The 19,973-nt window shown below is 45.2% G+C and overlaps 4 protein-coding genes across 7 annotated transcripts in view; all 4 read left to right on the plus strand.

Annotated features, from left to right (window-relative positions):
* Positions 1–11,343, plus strand: LOC139633902 (elongation factor 1-alpha). 3 transcript variants are annotated; one of them, XM_071499961.1, is made up of 8 exons: positions 1–139; positions 5,827–5,979; positions 7,220–7,399; positions 7,482–7,778; positions 7,966–8,116; positions 9,017–9,273; positions 10,016–10,250; positions 10,967–11,343. In XM_071499961.1, the coding sequence occupies exons 2-8, from the start codon at positions 5,836–5,838 to the stop codon at positions 11,089–11,091; spliced, it is 1,389 nt and encodes a 462-aa protein (XP_071356062.1). In that variant the 5' UTR covers positions 1–139; positions 5,827–5,835; the 3' UTR covers positions 11,092–11,343. The 3 variants fall into 3 exon arrangements, with proteins under 3 accessions (XP_071356062.1, XP_071356063.1, XP_071356065.1); XM_071499962.1 differs by lacking the exon at positions 1–139 and adding an exon at positions 4,200–4,344; XM_071499964.1 differs by lacking the exon at positions 1–139 and adding an exon at positions 5,161–5,509.
* On the plus strand, positions 11–4,027 carry LOC139633903 (elongation factor 1-alpha). Its single transcript, XM_071499965.1, has 8 exons — positions 11–139; positions 1,017–1,171; positions 1,924–2,103; positions 2,201–2,497; positions 2,616–2,766; positions 2,865–3,121; positions 3,210–3,444; positions 3,570–4,027. Exons 2-8 carry the CDS (start codon positions 1,028–1,030, stop codon positions 3,689–3,691), a joined length of 1,386 nt encoding a protein of 461 aa, XP_071356066.1. The 5' UTR covers positions 11–139; positions 1,017–1,027; the 3' UTR covers positions 3,692–4,027.
* rpl11 (ribosomal protein L11) overlaps positions 1,746–19,973 on the plus strand; it is a 26,525-nt gene continuing 8,297 nt past the window's right edge. The window contains exon 1 of the mRNA XM_071499967.1: positions 1,746–1,751. The gene's annotated coding sequence lies outside the window, so the exon portion shown is untranslated. The remainder of the gene's footprint in view (positions 1,752–19,973) is intronic.
* LOC139633901 (cyclic GMP-AMP synthase) overlaps positions 11,480–19,973 on the plus strand; it is a 12,404-nt gene continuing 3,910 nt past the window's right edge. For both annotated transcript variants that reach the window (XR_011693864.1, XM_071499960.1), the window contains exons 1-8: positions 11,480–13,264; positions 14,360–14,502; positions 14,677–14,909; positions 14,987–15,209; positions 15,370–15,500; positions 15,943–16,102; positions 16,428–16,527; positions 17,286–17,408. Coding sequence is in view for 1 of the 2 variants with exons in the window: in XM_071499960.1 (XP_071356061.1) it covers positions 14,388–14,502; positions 14,677–14,909; positions 14,987–15,209; positions 15,370–15,500; positions 15,943–16,102; positions 16,428–16,527; positions 17,286–17,408 (1,085 nt within the window). In the remaining variant the exon portion in view is untranslated. The remainder of the gene's footprint in view (positions 13,265–14,359; positions 14,503–14,676; positions 14,910–14,986; positions 15,210–15,369; positions 15,501–15,942; positions 16,103–16,427; positions 16,528–17,285; positions 17,409–19,973) is intronic.

Below are 19,973 nucleotides of genomic sequence, written 5' to 3' on the forward strand. Positions count from 1 at the left end.
TGCGGGGTTTGCACCGGGGAGGGCGACGGGAAGTCAGGCCGCCTCCCATTCGGTATAAAAGCTCCCAGTCCGGCCCCAGTCTTCCTCTTTCTGTTACCTGGCTAGGGGCAGCAGCTTTGGTGAAAACCCAGAAACACCGGTAAGTTCGGCTTTGATTCATAAGCAAGATAGAGAGCTGGAGCCAGGCCTGTACCTGGGTTTAATCCTTCATATAGATCAGTTCTGGGTTTTTCACTTCGAGTTGAGTGTTTATTTCCCCATTAAAAACTTCGCCTTTTCCGTTATGTAACTTGACGCTAACCTGTGGATTTTTTTTTTTTTAGTTAAAGTTGGAGTAGTTATCACCTGTCGTTTGCTAATTTGATTCATGTCAGCGCCTTTTTGTGTGTTTTGAGTTTTAATGAGGTTATATTAACAGTTAATGGAGGAAAAAAAGGAGTTTTTTTTTTTGTGAGGGAGGAGAAATGTGGGGGGAAAGGAACAAAGAGGGGGCTGCTGGAAGCGGAGATCCGAGGATGCTGGTATGGCATTTCCTCCCCTCTCCCCTCCATCAAACAACTGCTCGTATTATCCAGCGACAGGTGCTGGGAGTCCGGACCAAATAGCTTCTGAATATTTGTCAACCTTTGTAACTTTATCCGACGTGGCCCGCAGAGGAACACGTGTCTCGGCTGGCCTGTGGCCGAGTGAGGCCTACCCGGGGCCGCTGCCTGCTGGCGGCGCGGACGTTGTGCCGCCGCGGTGTAACAACGATGGTTGTTTTTAACCGTTTTTAACAGTTCACCCTCAGTGTCGACCGAAAATTATCCCCATTTTAACCGTACCACAGTCAGACTAGTGTTGAAACAGAAGCCGGGCCCGAGATATCATGGTGCAGTTAAAGTCACATCACCGGTCCTTCCGGTTAGCCGTTAGCCGTTACAGCCTGATATATTACGATTAGTGATTAAAAATAAACAGGAGCTAATCGACGTGTCCGCTTTTTCTTATATTTTATTTATTTTTTTTGGTGACAGAAACTACAACAATGGGAAAGGAAAAGACCCACATCAACATCGTGGTCATTGGCCATGTCGACTCCGGCAAGTCCACCTCCACCGGTCACCTGATCTACAAGTGCGGAGGAATCGACAAGAGAACCATCGAGAAGTTCGAGAAGGAAGCCGCCGAGGTGAGCATTAATATACTTTTAATAATAATTTTTTGGGTGACGATCGGATCCAAGATGGCGGCGTCAACGTGCACTTTCAGTTGAGCAGCTGAGCCCTGTCGGCCGGCACGAGGGTGTAGCAGCCGTGGACGCGCACGCTGGGCGGGGCCTAACGTGAGCGCGGCCGTGACTGTGCACTTTTCTGAGCCCGGGCCTCGGACTGTCAGGACAAAATACCTGAAATACACTGAATCATTGATTTAAAAAGCTGTAGAAGTCTTTGTGCAGCGTTTGTACTGAGTATCAACATGTGACTGTGTCGTTCAGGATTAATGTTCATGTATCTACTGATCAAATGCAGTTTCTAAGCATAAAGCATAATTGTCCATTTTTCAGTCAGTAATTTGGGCTATTAAATGTTAGAAAATGGGGAAAAATGAGATTCTTTAAATGTCTTGTCCAACCAGCCATCCACAACCCCTAATTCATCACTTGACTTTGTAAATCCAAGAAAAGCAGCACATTCTCATTGTGGAACTTTTTTTTTTTTCTTTTTATGCTTAAATGACTGAGAATTTTTGAATTAACAAAATAGTTGGCAGTTTTCTTTTAATTGGCTAATTGTATTTTTAATCCCATACAAGACATTTCCTGAGCAATGTCCTTTAGGGTTTGAATGTCAAGGTGGTTTTCTAGCAAAGCTAGCACAGGTCATGACTGCTATCAAATCCATTTCTAGTAGCAAAAACTGATCAGCAAATATGTTCTTCCAGATGGGCAAGGGCTCCTTCAAGTACGCCTGGGTGCTGGACAAACTGAAGGCCGAGCGTGAGCGTGGTATCACCATCGACATCGCTCTGTGGAAGTTCGAGACCAGCAAGTACTACGTGACCATCATTGATGCCCCCGGACACAGGGACTTCATCAAGAACATGATCACTGGTACCTCTCAGGTAATTATCACGCTGAAGCAATGCAGGATAAAAGCTGCTTTGGATCTAGCTTTAGTGCCAGTAAAATGTGAAACTCATGTCTGGTTTTGATTTTTAGGCTGACTGCGCCGTGCTGATCGTTGCTGCTGGTGTTGGTGAGTTCGAGGCTGGTATCTCCAAGAACGGCCAGACCCGCGAGCACGCCCTGCTGGCCTTCACCCTCGGTGTGAAGCAGCTCATCGTTGGCGTCAACAAGATGGACTCCACCGAGCCCCCTTACAGCCAGTCCCGTTTTGAGGAGATCACCAAGGAAGTGAGCACCTACATCAAGAAGATCGGCTACAACCCCGCCACTGTTGCCTTTGTCCCCATCTCTGGATGGCACGGAGACAACATGCTGGAGACCAGTGACAAGGTGAGGAAATTATACAGTCTAGTGGGGAAGTTGGTGTGATCATTATTTAATTTTTTTTCTTTTTGCCTGATTGTGAGCAACAATTCTTTTTTTCTCACCCACTTGAATCTGTCTGTAGATGGGCTGGTTCAAGGGATGGAAGATTGAGCGCAAGGAGGGTAATGCCAGTGGAACCACACTGCTGGAGGCTCTGGACGCCATCCTGCCACCCTCCCGTCCCACCGAGAAGCCCCTCCGTCTGCCCCTGCAGGACGTCTACAAAATTGGCGGTAAGAAAGGAGTCAAACTGTACTACTAATGATGGTATTACTGCAAACCACTCAATGGCCAACTATCAGAGATACTTGAACCAGTATTCTTTTCTCAGGTATTGGAACTGTCCCCGTGGGCCGTGTTGAGACTGGTCTCCTGAAGCCCGGCATGGTCGTCACCTTTGCTCCCCCCAACCTGACCACTGAGGTCAAGTCTGTGGAGATGCACCACGAGTCTCTGCCTGAGGCCTCCCCTGGTGACAACGTTGGTTTCAACATCAAGAACGTGTCCGTCAAGGAAATCCGTCGTGGATACGTGGCTGGTGACAGCAAGAACGACCCACCCAAGGCTGCTGACAGCTTCAACGCCCAGGTTGGTATTGTGAACGTGAATGAAGAAAGAACTGCCAGAATTAGGCTAAGTTGCACATACAGACTTCTAATTCAAAATATGTCTGCAGGTCATCATCCTGAACCACCCTGGCCAGATCAATGAGGGCTACGCCCCTGTGCTGGATTGCCACACCGCTCACATTGCCTGCAAGTTCAAGGAGCTCATCGAGAAGATCGACCGTCGTTCTGGCAAGAAGCTTGAGGACCACCCCAAGTTCGTCAAGTCTGGAGACGCCGCCATTGTCAAACTCATTCCACAGAAGCCCATGGTTGTGGAGCCCTTCTCCAACTACGCTCCCCTTGGTATGTTTCATAGTCAGGTCCATTGGTCAATATACACAATTTAGAAATGCTAAATCATGCTTCATACTTCCACAATAAAAATAGAACAAAAGTAAATGTGTTGCTCACCCACCTTCTGTTTCCAGGTCGTTTTGCCGTGCGTGACATGAGGCAGACAGTGGCTGTTGGTGTCATCAAGGCTGTTGACATCAAGGAAGTTAGCGGAAAGACAACCAAGGCTGCAGAGAAGGCCCAGAAGAAGAAATGAATGGACGTGCAGGACATCCTGCAACGAGATGTGAGCCGGCAGCAGTGGGCCACTCCTCCTTCTCTTTCTTCCCCCCACCCTGGATCATCTTCTCTGAGGCATAGCTCTCTACTCAAGGACTGGCTTATGCTGATTAAAACCCATCGCAAAAGTTTTCGCAGGAAAAAAGAACTATGTGGCATTGTCACTTACCTGAATGACATGACGGTGCCTCTTCTCAGTTAAGTTTAAGTTGGAAACAGTTTAGAACTGTATCTTGATGTTAATGCCACAAATTTAATTGGAAAGAAAGCTGCTGGTAACTAATAAAAATAAATGTCTTTGAAAAAATTGAAATTGGCTTGTCTTGTCTTCATCCTGCAGTGCTGCAGTTGGGTGTAGTTTTTTCCCTGTCACAGCCGAGCCTCTCTATCCTGCGTTGCAGCTGTTTTTGACCATGCTATCTGTGTCCGGTGATGCACTTGTCAACCAATCGCCTTGATAGGAGTTTTGCAGCCCCAGCCAATAGCACCCCTTATTTTTTAGTCTGACAGCAACAAGAGCATGCACAGCCCTCCCTCTCCTCTGCTTCAGTATAAAAACTGTGGACAGATCGCATTCTGTCCTTTTTTCCTCCGCTCCAAATCAGGGGACGTCTTATTTGCTGTGCACAGGTTGGTGAAATCTTTTTAATCATCTCTTGAAGCTGAAAATGCCTAGTCACTCAGGAGCTGCAGTGGTGGGCAGGACATTGAGAATCGGCTTATTTTGACCTGAGCCAGAAACCACTGTATCTAGGCTGAAGACCAGATGCTGCTGCTTGGCTATTTTAAAAATGTTAGTTTAGCTTCACTAAAAAGGATAAAACATGCAAGCTCACCTTTTTGTTTTTGTATTTCTCATCCAAACTTTGCTCATGGAATATCATGATCTATTCTGCTTGGTCTTTTGCGGCTCAATACTCCTGCATTTTAAAAAAAAAAAAAAAAAAAAAACAGCAAAAACAAAACACAAAAAACGTCATTTAGGAACAGTTATTGTGAACGTGACTGCTAATGAGTTGCCAGATTTTTCTTTCTGCCAGTCATGGTAGTCCTTTCTACTGTCGTGAACGCGCATCCTTCCACCCCAGTGCTGGCTGTAAAGGCGCCCGGGTGCGCGCTTGCATCAGTCGGTAACATGGCGGCTCTGCGCTCCCGGCGCAACATGGAGGCAGAGCAGCCGGCGCCGAGCACATGGAGCATGACTCACCACGGTGGCTTTCCGGCGGCGTGGACGAGCATAGAAAATTAGCTTCATGATAAACAGTTTCCATATTTTTGTGTGTGTGTGGGTGGTTTGCTCATATTGTCCGTGTGAAGTCAGTAAAGCAGCAGAAACGAATATTGACGTATTTTACGCAGCTTCTGCGCTGCTTCATGCTGCGTTCACGCAATGTCTGCAGAATGTGGGGAAAACACCCTTTTTACTTGGAAGAGGTCTGGCACCGTCCCAAGGTGGCCGGAGCCAGAGTCGACCGTCAGACGGTTCCGGGCCCTAAATTAGCTGCCGTCGTTGCGTTACATTTGTGGCAGTTAAGTTGCTTAATGGATCGAATTTGTATTTAATATTGGGTTTTAATTTGACGCAGCTGTCAGCGGTGGTGCATTTGCAACCACCCTGCGAACAGTTTAACATATATATAAGTGGGAGATATCGGTGGTATTAGAGATGTCCGATTTCTCCGATTTGTGGTTACAAGTTGGAGGCTACAGTCAACGGATTTCCCCCATCGGGGTGCTCGGAGTCCCGGTGTCAACGACACGACGTGAACGGGGCACTGGGCCAGCTAGCTTAACGGTTGATAGCTTAACGGTTGATGTACATATATGTTATGTACTGTGTTGACTGATTTAATCGGTGTCATAAGAACCTAACTAGGCTCATTTTCAGAGAGATTTAAACCTAAAGTATTTAATTTTAAGTCAACCTAACTTTGCTAACTCATCATGGTGATTATTAATTGGACTGAACAGCCAGCAGCCCCCCAACGTCAGCGTATTTAAATCGCCGATCATGGTGGTCCTGAACAGCTAACTGGGGACAAATCACCGCCTGATATGTGGTTTTAAAGTCAATTTAACAACTTAATTCTTCCCCATGTCGTTTATAACCAGTGAATCAAAATGGGAAAGGAAAAGACCCACATCAACATCGTGGTCATTGGCCATGTCGACTCCGGCAAGTCCACCACCACCGGTCACCTGATCTACAAGTGCGGAGGAATCGACAAGAGAACCATCGAGAAGTTCGAGAAGGAAGCCGCCGAGGTTTGTGTCTGCGGCCCCGGCGGCCGCCATTCACGCCTTTAACCTTAAAACACTGTGTGGGACAAATCCGTGGGACCGCAGGGGCGCAGACAGCGGATAAGAGGAGCTGGATAACGGGTGTGGTGGTGACTGCGCACCGGTATTAGCTGGATGAAACTGCCACCTGCTGTCGGGAGATGTGTACTGTCCTCATCTCTGCAGCAGAAAATTATAACTTAAAATCTTTATTTTTTTTAATCATATGCAAAAGTTTAAACTTAATGTGTCATAGATTAATATACGTAATACAAAAGTGGAAAATTAGTCTCAAATACATTCATATTACATGCAGCTAGAAGCAGTCTTCCACTGGATACATCATTTGGGAAATATTAGAATAAATATTAGAATAAATATTAGAATAAATGTCCACATTAGAGCTGAAATGGTGCAAATTAGAAGCTTTAAGTTATTTCACCCATACCAACCTAATTACTGCATATTAAACTGAACTGACTAGCTGCCTCAAATAATAGCAGGAAATAATTTGTTCTTAAATTCTTCTTAATTAACTTTGTTTTGTGTGTGAAATTATCATTGAATGCTTAGTCACATTTTCTTTTTAGTTATTTTAAGATCAAATTAAAGAAACTTTCCCAGCTTTAGATTATATTTTGCTTTGGTAAAGCCATTAATTAAAAAAAAAAAGCAATTTTGTTCAACAGAGAAAGGGGAGAAACATGCTTATGCTTATGAAACTCAGGCATCACATCAGCAAACAAATAAAATGTTTAAACAGGACCCCACCCTGTAGGACTGAATGCTGATCATTAACGGGACACATGTAAGTAGTGTCATCAAATTGGATCCAAAGTAGCAAATTGCACCTCTAAGCAATTATCTCAAGATTAGTATTTGTGTTCCCCCTGTTGAACCCACAAGCGTTAACTTCTCCATGTACTGTAATTTAAACTGTCTCTGTGCCATTTACAGTGAGCACCTATTTAGAACCTATGCTCAGATGACAGAGGAAGGGGTGATGGGTGACACTTGGTATTTCTATAAGGTTCAAAGCAATGACAACACTGTTTTTCATTAAATAAGTCCCATTACATAACCTAAAATCAGTTGTAATTAACTTTTAACTTCTGGAAATTTCCAGAAAAGACTCTTTTGAAAGTGTCTTCAGTTAATATTTCGAACTGATTTATACATTTGCCCTTTATTTCCTGCTCTATATCTCCTGTCTTAACCACAATAGATGGGCAAGGGCTCCTTCAAGTACGCCTGGGTGCTGGACAAACTGAAGGCCGAGCGTGAGCGTGGTATCACCATCGACATCGCTCTGTGGAAGTTCGAGACCAGCAAGTACTACGTGACCATCATTGATGCTCCTGGACACAGGGACTTCATCAAGAACATGATCACTGGTACCTCTCAGGTAAAAAACATTTTACTCTTTTCCGAACCGACTCACAAACTTATTCTGCGCGCGTATGTTTGACCAAGTTCTGCCTGTTTAGGCTGACTGCGCCGTGCTGATCGTTGCTGCTGGTGTTGGTGAGTTCGAGGCTGGTATCTCCAAGAACGGCCAGACCCGCGAGCACGCCCTGCTGGCCTACACCCTCGGTGTGAAGCAGCTCATCGTCGGCGTCAACAAGATGGACTCCACCGAGCCCCCTTACAGCCAGAAGCGTTTTGAGGAGATCACCAAGGAAGTGAGCGCCTACATCAAGAAGATCGGCTACAACCCCGCCACTGTTGCCTTTGTCCCCATCTCTGGATGGCACGGAGACAACATGCTGGAGGCCAGTGACAAGGTGAGGGACTTATGACACGCAAATTCCCGTCAGTCTGTCAATCATACATCTGTCGCAATGTCTTAAATTTGTGATTTATATTTCCCTGAGTTAAAAGGCAATATTTCTTATAATCATCACCTCATCACCTTTTCCCTCTTTTCCTGTTTTCTCCTTTTCGTACCTGGGTCTGAACTCTCCATTTCAGATGGGCTGGTTCAAGGGCTGGAAGATCGAGCGTAAAGAGGGTGGTGCCACTGGCATTACCCTGCTGGAGGCTCTGGACTCCATCCTGCCCCCCACCCGCCCCACTGACAAGCCCCTGCGTCTGCCCCTGCAGGACGTCTACAAGATTGGTGGTAAGTAGTGTCACATAATGTCCTGCAAACCCAATACGACAGGTCGTGTCACCTCAAGGAAGAGGAAGCTACATAATGATAATGGAAAGAGGCACTACTTTCTGATAACTCATACTTTAATACACAACCTACCTGTCTAAAACAACATGTAGGTACCCAGGTGCAGGTTTTTTACCCTTAAAAAATAATAATCAGACACAATATGAACCTGACCAGCGCTCCTTCTATATTTTAAACAAATTATAAATATTCAGTCTAGTGTTTTATATCGATATAAGCAAATAGAAACGAAATGAGACTCCAGACTGACACCATCGGACTTTATAAAATAGAAAGCATAATTCTTTGTCTAAAAAATTTATTTTTTTGCTAGATTAACTGTAAGAAGTAGGACAAGCCCTCCTCTTACCACAGTCATTGATCAAGGCTTTAAGGGCAAAATAATCATTTTTCAAACTCATCAGACAGAAAACAAACATGTCTGAATGAGGCTGTGATGAAAGTTTACTTACGGTAAAAGACACCTGCGCCTGAATGACAAAAAGCCTTCACTTTAACAGACAAATGCAACAGTACGCAATGTTTTGTGAAGAGGTTAATTTGCTTATTGAAACAAAACACTTGCCCTATTTTCCTAATCTGTGTAAACTGATACTGTATGTAAATGTTACCAAATAAAACCTGGACCAAAACACAGTCACAGTCGAAATATAAAAATCAAACCAAACATTTGAGTCGCTGAAATCTGAGGGTTGTACCAACAACAGTTAACAGCAACAGACCGGTGGTTTTATACTGTAGACTCAGCAGCTGATATCTGCTGAAGGACAAAATCACCAAGTTATGTTGTAGTAAACTGAAGAGCAGAGAAGAAACATGTCGTCTCCTGCTCACTCTCAGGTATTGGAACCGTCCCCGTGGGCCGTGTTGAGACCGGTATCCTGAAGCCCGGCATGGTCGTCACCTTTGCTCCCCCCAACCTGACCACTGAGGTCAAGTCTGTGGAGATGCACCACGAGTCTCTGCCTGAGGCTCTCCCTGGTGACAACGTCGGCTTCAACGTCAAGAACGTGTCCGTCAAGGAAATCCGTCGTGGAAACGTGGCTGGTGACAGCAAGAACGACCCACCCCAGGCTGCTGAGAACTTCACCGCTCAGGTGAGTCTCAGCGAAAGAGAGAAGAAGAAAATAAGCATCAAAAGAAGGAAGGAGTAAATAGGAGGAACTCGTCTTCGATTGCTTCATCTTCTGTTCATCACCAGGATTATCTCGGTTTGGGCTTCAGAGATTTTTAACAGAAAGCCTGTGTTATAAGCTGATGGTGTGGGGTTTCAGAGAAGTGGGCGTTTTGAAGACAGAGGGGTCTGATGAAGGCTGCTGTCGAGCTGCATTATGGGATATCTAGGTCTCTGGTACTTTAACTTTGACAATTCTTTTAAAAAATCTGCTTTTGTGAGTCCCACAAATTTATTGAAGAGCAATACTAAATCATTGAAGTACCTCTTTAAATGAAAGAAGGAAAATTTGCTCTAATTTAATCATGATTCTGAAGAGGCATTTAGTTCTGTCTGTAAACCTCTGTCGCCCTGTGTGAGCCACCAACAGAAACTGAAAACTGAGCTCAGACCAGGTGAGAAGTGAGTGCTTGATGCCAGAACTCTCACTAACACCTGATATCTAAATATCCGTCCCTGGTCAGAATCAGACCAGGAGTGATGCTGCTATGTGGTATTTGCCTTATCCATTAAGCTACCAGGGGCAACTCTACTGCTATTTTTAACTGCACTGGCTGTATTTCGTCTGAACGAGCGTTTACCCAGCACCAGTCAGTCCACATACAGATCTTAGATGTCGCTCCTCTAACCTCCCTCCACCTCTCTCCGTGTTTCTCCCTCTGCAGGTCATCATCCTGAACCACCCCGGCCAGATCTCCCAGGGTTACGCTCCTGTGCTGGATTGCCACACCGCTCACATTGCCTGCAAGTTCAGCGATCTCAAGGAGAAGATCGACCGTCGTTCCGGCAAGAAGCTTGAGGATAACCCCAAGGCTCTCAAGTCTGGAGACGCCGCCATCATCACCATGGTGCCTGGAAAACCCATGTGTGTTGAGAGCTTCTCCCAGTACCCCCCTCTGGGTGAGTAAAACACTTAATGCATCTGTTTGTCGTGTAATCTATGTCCTCCAACAATGTCTGCAAGTTTTTATTCTTTTTAATGATGTTTGGCAGCATTATTTGTTTTTATTTACCATATTAATGAAATAATTAGCAAATCTTTATTTTATTTATGGTACAAATACCAAATTTACTGGACTGTGAGTTAAACCAGACATTTTGTGTTTAAAAAGCTTTTAGTGATTAATCAGTCACTGATAATTAGTAACAAGGGCGATGGTCAATTAAAAGTAAACACAGAAGCAATTCCTGTTCGTCTTGCTTTCAGAATAAAATTTACAACCAGTCAGGGTCAAATCTAATCAACCCCAACAATGTGTTTTCATCATGACAATTTTGTTAATAAAAATTCAGGCAAAAAAAAAAAGTATAAAATGTAAAAATATTAAAATTGAAATGATTTTCATATTGTTATGTTGCTTCATTAAATGTATTTATTTGTTGTCTTTAGTAAAATATACATTGCATAATCATCGACATAATGTCCACCAGTTTAATTGTAAACACCAACTACTACTATTTATGTCAGTAATGTATATTATTCATTACATTTGAATGTATTTATTTCCAATTCCACCTATAAATTTTTAGTTTTATGACCCTTGATTGTTTGATTGTTATAATCCTCTCATCGACTCCTCTGTGTGTTTCGTTTCTTCTCCGTCTCTTCCTCTCAGGTCGCTTTGCTGTGCGTGACATGAGGCAGACCGTGGCCGTCGGTGTCATCAAGTCCGTCGAGAAGAAGCTCCCCTCTGGAGGAAAGGTCACCAAGTCTGCACAGAAGGCTGAGAAGAAGAAATGAATTCTCATGCAGGACGTCCAACAAAAAGTCATGTCTCAGCAGCAGCGGGCCGCCCCATCCCTCCTTCTTCCCTGCTACCCAGCGCCATCTTCTCTGAGGCACAGCTCTCTACTCAAGGACTGGCTTATGCTGATTAAAACCCATCGCAAAAGTTTCCGCAGGAAAGGAAGGCATGTGCCTTTTAGGGGAAACTGTGATCATGATTAAGTTGAAGCCAAAACAATAAAAATCTTAAACATTGCCAAATTAAAATGTTTCTTTTGTGTTTTAATATATTACGAGTGCAAACTGCTTCACACATACACACAGCGGAGCACAACACAGTCACAGTTGGTCATCAAGGTGAAAACACACTGAAAATCAGTTTTAAAGATTAAACAAAGAATCGTCAAAGCCACTAGATGTCACACTAGACCACCAGCATCAGACCAAAACAAGCGCTTCATCAGCCACACCCCTGCGTGACAGCACAGTGGAAGTCACCACTAAACACACAACAGGAAACACAACTGAAAGCAGTTCCTCTGTTTACACCAGAGCCAACAGAAAAGTAATCCAACCACAACCATTAGCCCATGTTAACATTGTGACATGCTCCACAATGCTGACAGTTAGCCAGCTAGCAATAGCAACATTTGCTTGACATATTTATAATATGGGTAATGTTAGCATGGCTAGTGTAGCCGGTCACTAATGAAAACAGCCTTGTATGACCGCGTTCACACGAACGACTGATGGAGAGGTAAACATGTTTTGGATGTTTTGATGGATCTCCACCTGTGCTCTCATCTCTTTCTTTGTCAGAGGCCTTTTTAGCCCAAAAAGTGGTTTTTCAGTGGAGGAATTTTCTGGAAGGTTGCTTTCACTTGAAGACTGCATTCTGCAGTGTACCACCTCACCTGTGGGTGGTGCCTGTGTGTTTATGAACCGGGGAGGACCGTGCACAGACATGCAGGCATTACCAGACCAGCTCCACAAAAAGACCAGAAAACTCAGATCACAGCAGTTAGAGGGGCTGTGACTTTGTCCTCTGCTCAGGACGCCAGTTCTCCACTATATCTTTACATAGCAAATAGTTGTTTGCTGCTATGTCATTGTTTAAAATCTGATTTACAGAACCGTTAAGCCTCCAGCATGGTGAAGGAAAAGCCTAGAAAAGAATTAAAAAGCAATGATTTTAGTTTCTAACAATTCTGGTTGATCTGGCGCCACCATCAGGTCCAGTTTTAGGCGATACTCAACAATCCTATATTAGCTCTGTGCCTTTTGATATTTTTTTAGCAAATTCTAAGATGAGACAATGAGCCCCTGGACACAGACATGTAAAAGCCCCCCCACTCATCACTGCATAAGACCAAGACCGAGAGACTGAAAGAGATGTCTTTGTGGTCGTTTTCTGTCTCTTTGTGGTCGTTTTGCATCTCGTTTTGGTTTGTTCCAACAAGAAATATTAACAGTCATTTAATGCTGAGGCTGTGGTCCAGGGGTCCCTTGACCACGTGGGCCCCGGCAGGCTAACCAGGAAGCAATGATGGCAAACAAAGGATTAGAGCTGTGTCTGTACCATGTTAATGCCCAGAACTATCTGGCAAAGAGCAGAGTACAGGACCAGGGTTTAATTACTGCAGGCCTCTGGTGAGAATTGGTGGGAGGCGGAAACTGGATCACAACACACACACACACACACTCACACACACACACACACACACACACACACACACACAATGACAGGGGAGGCAAACAGTGGACAAACAGGAGACACAAGCGAGGGAGGAAACAGCAGAAATATTAGGAATGAGGGAGAAATGCTGCTGAACCATAACAGCCTGTTTGTGAACTCGTTACATCACCTCAAAGATGTTCAGGGAATCAACTATTTCATAACCTCGTCTGACAGAATTCACAAGGTGTGTCCTCTTATACTATGACACAGAAATAAAATGGTGAAACTATTGGGCTAGGTCGTCATTACCTGTGGGTGTAATTGTGCAATTGCACCTTTTAATTCTCAGTGTTTATAACGCAGAGACAGGAGGACATCTTAATCCTCAGTTTACATTTCATGGAAATTGAAAGTGAAAGCACAGACACTGGATAGAGCAGGAAGAGAAGGACACACTGCAGTTAACACAACAGCCAGCAGCTCCATTCACAGCGGACGCTTCTGAACCAGGTGAGTTAAAGAGCTGCAACAAACGGGTTTTAAAGAGGGATCAGTCACGTAAACATGAATGATCTACTGCTTGTCATTTTATGGTATTTACATGGTATCATTGTAAATTGTTTGTGTCTTGTGCCATTTTATATATATTGTTCTCAAATATATGTATTTATAATATATAGTTTATGTATTTTTAAAGGACCATTTAGGGACAGGTATTGCAAATCAGCTAAGGCTATACATGCAGTGGTATGTGGCACTGATTTATGCTATATACCTTTAAATAAACATTAATAAATGATACTATATTCTGTTAATACCAGAAACCTTTAGAACAATCATAAGAAAACATTTGGTTCAATAAATTAAAACATATATAATACCACCAGAAACTATTAAAGCTAAGACATCTATCTATCTATCTATCTATCTATCTATCTATCTATCTATCTATCTATCTATCTATCTCTCTCTCTCTCTATCTATCTATCTATCTATCTCTCTATCTCTCTATCTATCTATCTCTCTCTCTATCTATCTATCTATCTATCCATCAGGATCATGTTTTCAGTGGATGTAATGTTTTCTGTCAGTGTCTCTCTCTCTAATGGATTGTAATGGTTGTTAATGGTTTTATTGATATTCCGTAATGGTTTATATAGTTTTCAGTGGCTTCTTTAACAGGTTGTAGTACAAAGCTTTCTACCACTTTGCAGTGTTTGGTCATGAATGGATAAGGATTGGATACAGATATGTGAAAAGCCCATAAACCGCTTTGTCAGCAGCAATAAACTTGTAATGCAGGTTATAGTTTTTTGACAATCAAACATATTCAAAATGCCTTATAATAACACAATTCTACACTTATGCTAGCTGCTCTGTGATAATGCACTTTCATAAACTAAAGTATTGGACAGATTTAAAAGTCCTATTTAACACCCTGTTCCCCAAACAACCCATCGTATGTAAATCAGCTGTCTTTTTACTTGTGTTCCTGTACTTGCAAGCGAGCCTATATTATCACCATTTCCTCTAAATAAAACGTACCTGTCCCGGCCTGTGTGGCCTGTTTCTGCCTTTGGATGCTCCTTCCTGTTGTCTCTGCAGCAGAGTTAAGGGTTGAGACGAGTGAGTTATGGACGGAGAGGACCGAGAGTTGAACCGCAGAGCGGGCGGTCCAACTGAAGCAATGCAGCGTCCACGCCTCAAACAGAGACACAAAGTTCAGCAACAACAATCCCCAACAACAGGTGATGCTACAAACATTTCACCTTCAGTATTTAAAGTTTTGCAGCTTGATTTCAAAGTACTGGACACCTTTATGTTGGCTCGGCTGCTATTGTTAAAGCTTTGGAGATTTGGAGGAGTTGTTGGCATTCTCCCCTCATTCTCTAAATCTCATCCTTGCCCGTGTCTCTTTGCAGAGGAGGGATCCATGGTGGTTGAGGAGAGAGTCTCCATCCCCCCAAAACTGGCAAAGTGGATCAAAGACAACGCTGAAGAGCTCAAGCTCCGGCAGACAGACCGCAGCTGGGCTGCGTGGATGGTTAATGATTTCCGAGAAAACCTGCTGAAATTCCTGAGGAGCAGCAGTGATCAGCCTTTTTTCCAGACAGCTGACTTCCTCACCACTGGCAGCTACTTTGAGAAAGTTAAGGTGAGGTCAGGATAACACTTTAAATTCTAAAAAGAAATAGCAGCATATTTTATTTGATCTCTGTACTGCTTCATCAGATCCACAGTCCTGATGAGTTCGACATGATGCTGAAGCTTCAGGCTCCTTCACGCCTCAACATGATGGAGCTCGACAATGGCCTCTTCTACCGGCTCGATCTTAACCGGGCCACTCGGACCCCCATACAGGCCTTTCTTCTGGATAATGAGCGCACCCTCTCGTCCAGCAAGGTCCTGAGTGAGATGTATCGCCTGGTCCGCAAGTTCCTCAAGGCCTACAAAGGTTCTCTTGATCCACCTCCGATGCATTTCTTAGACCTTTTAAAGAGTGGTTAACCATGCTCTAATGCTCTGGTCTGTTTTGTTGAAGGACCTCCTCTTTGGGAACCATGAGATGAAACTACTTATCTCACCTGTCTGTGTTCATTTTTCCCCGTTTCCAGTGCCAGATGTTCAATATTGCTGGGAGGTGAACAGGAAGCGTCCCACCTCGCCAGCTGTGACTTTGTCTCTGTGCAGAACTGAGGACAACAGTGAGGAGCTGATCTCTGTGGACGTGGTTCCTGCAGTGGAAGTAAACATTTCATCTGTTTAGTGATGAAATCTACTGAAATAAAATGACCCATCAACGTTATTGGGTGTTTTGTGTGGATTACTCCAAAAGCCACTGATGGTCACACAAGTGGGATTGTGGGATCCACATTTATTGGAAACCTGTACGGCTAACAGTGCTGCATTGGAGAGCAGTGTAGTGAAGCTGGACAGGGAACAAACTGGTCCCCTGAACTCTGTAGACCTGATTGATAGACTCTGCAGCCTTTTACTTGCTTTATCGTTTGTTTTAATATGTGACTCTCTGGGAAGCAGTACTGATAGTGAGAGGATTATCCTGGTAAACGAGGTGCAATGTAGCCGGATACCAGCAGCATTAATCATGTTAATAGCAGCAGTAATGACAGTAGTGTTGAACTTATACACTTATTGACTTCACTGTTTGTTTTTGCTCCTGAATCGAGGTCCACCCCTCGCAGGGCTGGCCGCTCGGCATCCGTAACGGTCCAGATGTGGACAACTGGCTGGGGAAGAAGGTTCGCCAAGAGATCAAAAGTTTGCCCTGTTACTTTGTACCAAAGAGGCTGAAAGGACGAAACCAAGCAAACAAGGAGGAAGCCAAAGGTGAGAGAAATTTCTGTCTGCTGCTCTCTGCAAACAACGACGACAGTGATAGAGAAGAGGTCACCAAAATCCTCAACAAATTAATATCGCTATAGATTGTTGTCATGTCTCATGTAAACTTTGTTAGTACTGCTCTATTCCCTAATTTACCAAACTATACATTTGTGCCGGTGCAGTTGAAGCTCATTGAATAAATACTCAACTCCATGCCAGCTCCAACAGCAGATAAAAGAATCTGCTGTTTATAAGCGAATAACCAGTAATGAGTGGATGTGTGCATGTTCATGGCGTCATCTCATCAGGTGGTTTTGTCCTTCTGTACCAGAGAGCTGGAGGATTTCTTTCTCGCTCATTGAGAAGAAAATCATCACGTCTCATGGCAACACAAAGACCTGCTGTGAGAGCAACGCCACCAAATGCTGCCGGTGAGACTCCGAACTCACACAATGATGTTTACATCTCATCACACATGAAGGTCTTTCTTCATCTAGTCACTGAGCTGTGCAGGCAGAAGGGTCATCTAGAGCAGTGGTTCTCAAAGTAGGGTCTGGGGACAACCAGGGGTCCTTGAGTGGGTTCCCAGCAAAAAGGGGAATAATTTATTTTCCCTATAATTACATCCATAAGTAACACAATGACAGAATGTATGAATATTGTGGTCATTGGTTTCAAACACTTTCTGTGATGAAACCTCTAAAGGCAACAATCTTATCAGATGTGGGTCCGAGGTCTACTTTGTGTTAAAGAGACAATCAATTGACAATAATTTTGGTAATCAAGTAATCATTTAGGTCAACAAAATGAACAAAAAAGATGGAGAACTACTGATCTAGAGTGGTGCATTAGAGTAGAGGATTTTTCACAATCTGGCAACCCCAATAAATTTCTGTTTAAAACCGATGTTTAAAGCGTTAGTAAATGTTTTATTAACCATTAGTTAAGTCATTAGTTACAATCTATAATCCCTTTTATAAAATTTGCCTTACATGAGAGTGGGAGCACATTTTCAAACAGAGTTAGAAAATACCTGAAAACAAAACACTGTCTATAGAGTCAACAATAACATAATTGAAGGACAGAGATTTGAAAAAGGGCACAAACTCGCCTCCAACTGGAGAAGCTTTTCAACTTTTTCAATTATAGAATTTAAGAAAATAAAACAATTTCATCTCCTCTCTCACAGCAAACAGTGCCTGATGCTCCTCAAATCTCTGATTGAGGGTCTGAAACTACGTTTTCCCAAAGAGCTTGATGACCTCTGCTCGTACCACGGGAAGACCGTCTTCCTCCACACGCTGTCTATCAGGTACTCTGCAGCATCTGCATTATCACGAACACAAAGTTTTTATCATAGTAAGAATGGAAACTGGAAATTGTCAAGGTATATTGTCCTGTCAGTAGCTGTTGTAACAGCAGTGCTGGTAGTGTGTAGCTGTTAGGTTCCCTATAAGGTTAGGACCCCGGAGCAGAGACGCACAGAGACAGGAGAGTGGAAACTGAAGACTTCTTTAATAATACGAGCCAAAAACGGTCCAAAACAAAGCAGACAAAAGGAGGCAGGAGGCTGGCTGGCAGGAGAATGGCTGAGACACAGAGCGACGGAGAACCTGGAGACTGGGTAGCCGGGGAACAGCATGCAGGGAGAGAGCATGGAATAATCTGGCAGAGAGTGGGTGATGAACCGGGTGTTTTAAACTGGCTTAATGACTAATGGGCTGCAGGTGGGTCAGGCTGCCAGTGCTGCACCACGCCCCTGCCACACACAAGCTCTGCAGGGAAAAACAGAAAAGGGAGGGGGAACAGAAAGAGAACAAAAAGTGCAACAAACAAAACATACAATTCAAAAACCGTAACAGTACCCCCCCCTCAAGGGACGCCACCTGGCGGCCTACCAGGCTTGTCCGGGTACCTAGCTTAAAAGTCACTAAAGAGTGCAGGGTCCAAAATAAGGGAGCAAGAAACCCAAGAGCGCTCCTCAGGCTCATACCCCTCCCAATCCACCAAGAATTGGAAACCCCGGCCTCGTTTCCGTACATCCAACAGCTGCCGGACAGAAAATGCAGGGTGATTGTCGATGATCAGGGGGGCCGGAGGGGCTTCGGCCGGAGGGCAGAGAGGGCTAGTGGAGACAGGCTTGAGGAGTGACACATGAAATGCTGGGTGGATATTGAGGGATGGTGGCAGCCTTAGCCGCACCACACTGGGGTTAATGACACGGTCAATGACGTATGGACCAATGTACCTGGGAGTAAGTTTCCGGGACTCAGTATGGAGAGGAAGATCACGGGAGGATAGCCAGACCTGCTGACCGGGCTGATACTGGGGGGCCGGAGAGCAGTGAATGTCCGCCAGTCTCTGGTTACGGGCCGCCGTTCGGGTGAGAGCTGCCCGGGCTTCACGCCAGACCCGACGGGCCCGCCGGAGGTGCGCCTGCACCGAGGGAACTGCCACCTCAACCTCCTGTGCAGGGAAGAGCGGAGGCTGGAAGCCATTAGCAGCCATAAAAGGAGACATACCTGTGGCCGAGCAGATCAGGGAGTTGTGGGCATACTCAACCCAGGGAAGGTAGGCAGACCAGGAGGCTGGGTGATGAGAGGCCACACAACGAAGCGATGCCTCCAGATCCTGATTCGCCCGCTCAGTCTGGCCATTAGTTTGTGGATGGTATCCAGATGAGAGGCTTGCCGACGCCCCCAGACTCTGGCAAAAAGCCCGCCACACTCTGGAGGAGAACTGCGGCCCTCTGTCAGACACAACATCCTGGGGGATGCCATGCAGTCTAAAAACATGCTGAGTGAGCAAAGCAGAAGTCTCGAGGGCAGAGGGGAGTTTAGGCAGAGGGATGAAGTGCACTGATTTGGAAAAACGGTCAACCACAGTCAAAATGGTATTGTTACCTTCTGAAGGTGGCAGGCCAGTGACAAAGTCCACAGCAATGTGAGACCAGGGCCGGTGGGGGATAGGAAGGGGGCGAAGAAGACCAGCAGGAGCGCGATGCGAAGCCTTACTGCGGGCACAGACTGAGCAGGCAGAGACGAACTCCTTGGTGTCAGCAGACATGGAGGGCCACCAGAAACGCTGACGAAGCAGAGCCAGGGTTCTCTTTCAGTTGCAGATTACTCAGTGGACTTCCGCATTCTCGCGGCTGAGAGTGGGTGGGATGAGAGGGCCATACAGGGGGTTTTTCGACGTGGATTAAGCGAAGAACTTAAGGATGAGCTAGCTGCTCGGGATGAGACCTCCTCTTTAGAGGAACTTATTTCCTTGGCCATCCGTCTTGATAACCATCTCAGAGAAAGACGCAGGGACAGGGTAGTTAGCCAGAGGGTCCCTTCCCTTCTGTTCAAGTCTCCTCCCACCCCAGTTCCTATGGATTCCTGTCCGCCTCTGGTGCCACCCTCCGACAGCGCATCTCACCCGGCTGCCTCGTCCTCCTCCGGTGATGGGGAGCCTATGCAGTTGGGGAGGATGAGGCTCTCCCCAGCGGAGCGTCAGCGGCGCTTCCTGAAGAAGCTCTGCATCTACTGTGGACAAACGGGTCATGTCCTCACCAGCTGTCCCGCTCGGCCAAAAGACCTGGCTCATCGGTCGTGAGGGTGATGCTGGTGAGCCTTTCTGCAGTTTGCCCATCCCCCTCTCGACGTGTTAAGCTTAAGGGTACTGTTGCATGGGCACAGATTAGCATACCTCTCCAGGTGCTAGTAGACTCGGGCGCTGATGATAATTTCATCGACTCTGGCTTAGCCACTCAGTTTGGCCTTCCCACCGAGTCATTGCCTGAGCCCAAAGTCGTTCTAGACCTGGACGGTCAACTCTTGGCCCGTGTCACTAGACGCACTGCCCCAGTGTCCCTGTTGCTTTCCGGTAATCA

Source organism: Trachinotus anak, unplaced genomic scaffold (assembly GCF_046630095.1).
Source record: "Trachinotus anak isolate AG129_WGS33_773 ecotype Australia unplaced genomic scaffold, CSIRO_AGI_Tana_v1 ptg000016l, whole genome shotgun sequence".
Lineage (NCBI taxonomy): Eukaryota > Metazoa > Chordata > Actinopteri > Carangiformes > Carangidae > Trachinotus > Trachinotus anak.

Excerpts from the sequence above, each read along its gene's own strand:
- LOC139633903 (XM_071499965.1), top strand. The coding sequence starts at position 1,028 with ATGGGAAAGGAAAAGACCCACATCAACATCGTGGTCATTGGCCATGTC. Across the intron at positions 2,104-2,200 it reads TGATCACTGGTACCTCTCAG|GCTGACTGCGCCGTGCTGAT; the intron begins GTAATTATCACG and ends TTTGATTTTTAG. Across the intron at positions 2,498-2,615 it reads TGCTGGAGACCAGTGACAAG|ATGGGCTGGTTCAAGGGATG; the intron begins GTGAGGAAATTA and ends ATCTGTCTGTAG.
- LOC139633902 (XM_071499961.1), top strand. The coding sequence starts at position 5,836 with ATGGGAAAGGAAAAGACCCACATCAACATCGTGGTCATTGGCCATGTC. Across the intron at positions 8,117-9,016 it reads GGACGTCTACAAGATTGGTG|GTATTGGAACCGTCCCCGTG; the intron begins GTAAGTAGTGTC and ends GCTCACTCTCAG. Across the intron at positions 10,251-10,966 it reads CTCCCAGTACCCCCCTCTGG|GTCGCTTTGCTGTGCGTGAC; the intron begins GTGAGTAAAACA and ends TCTTCCTCTCAG.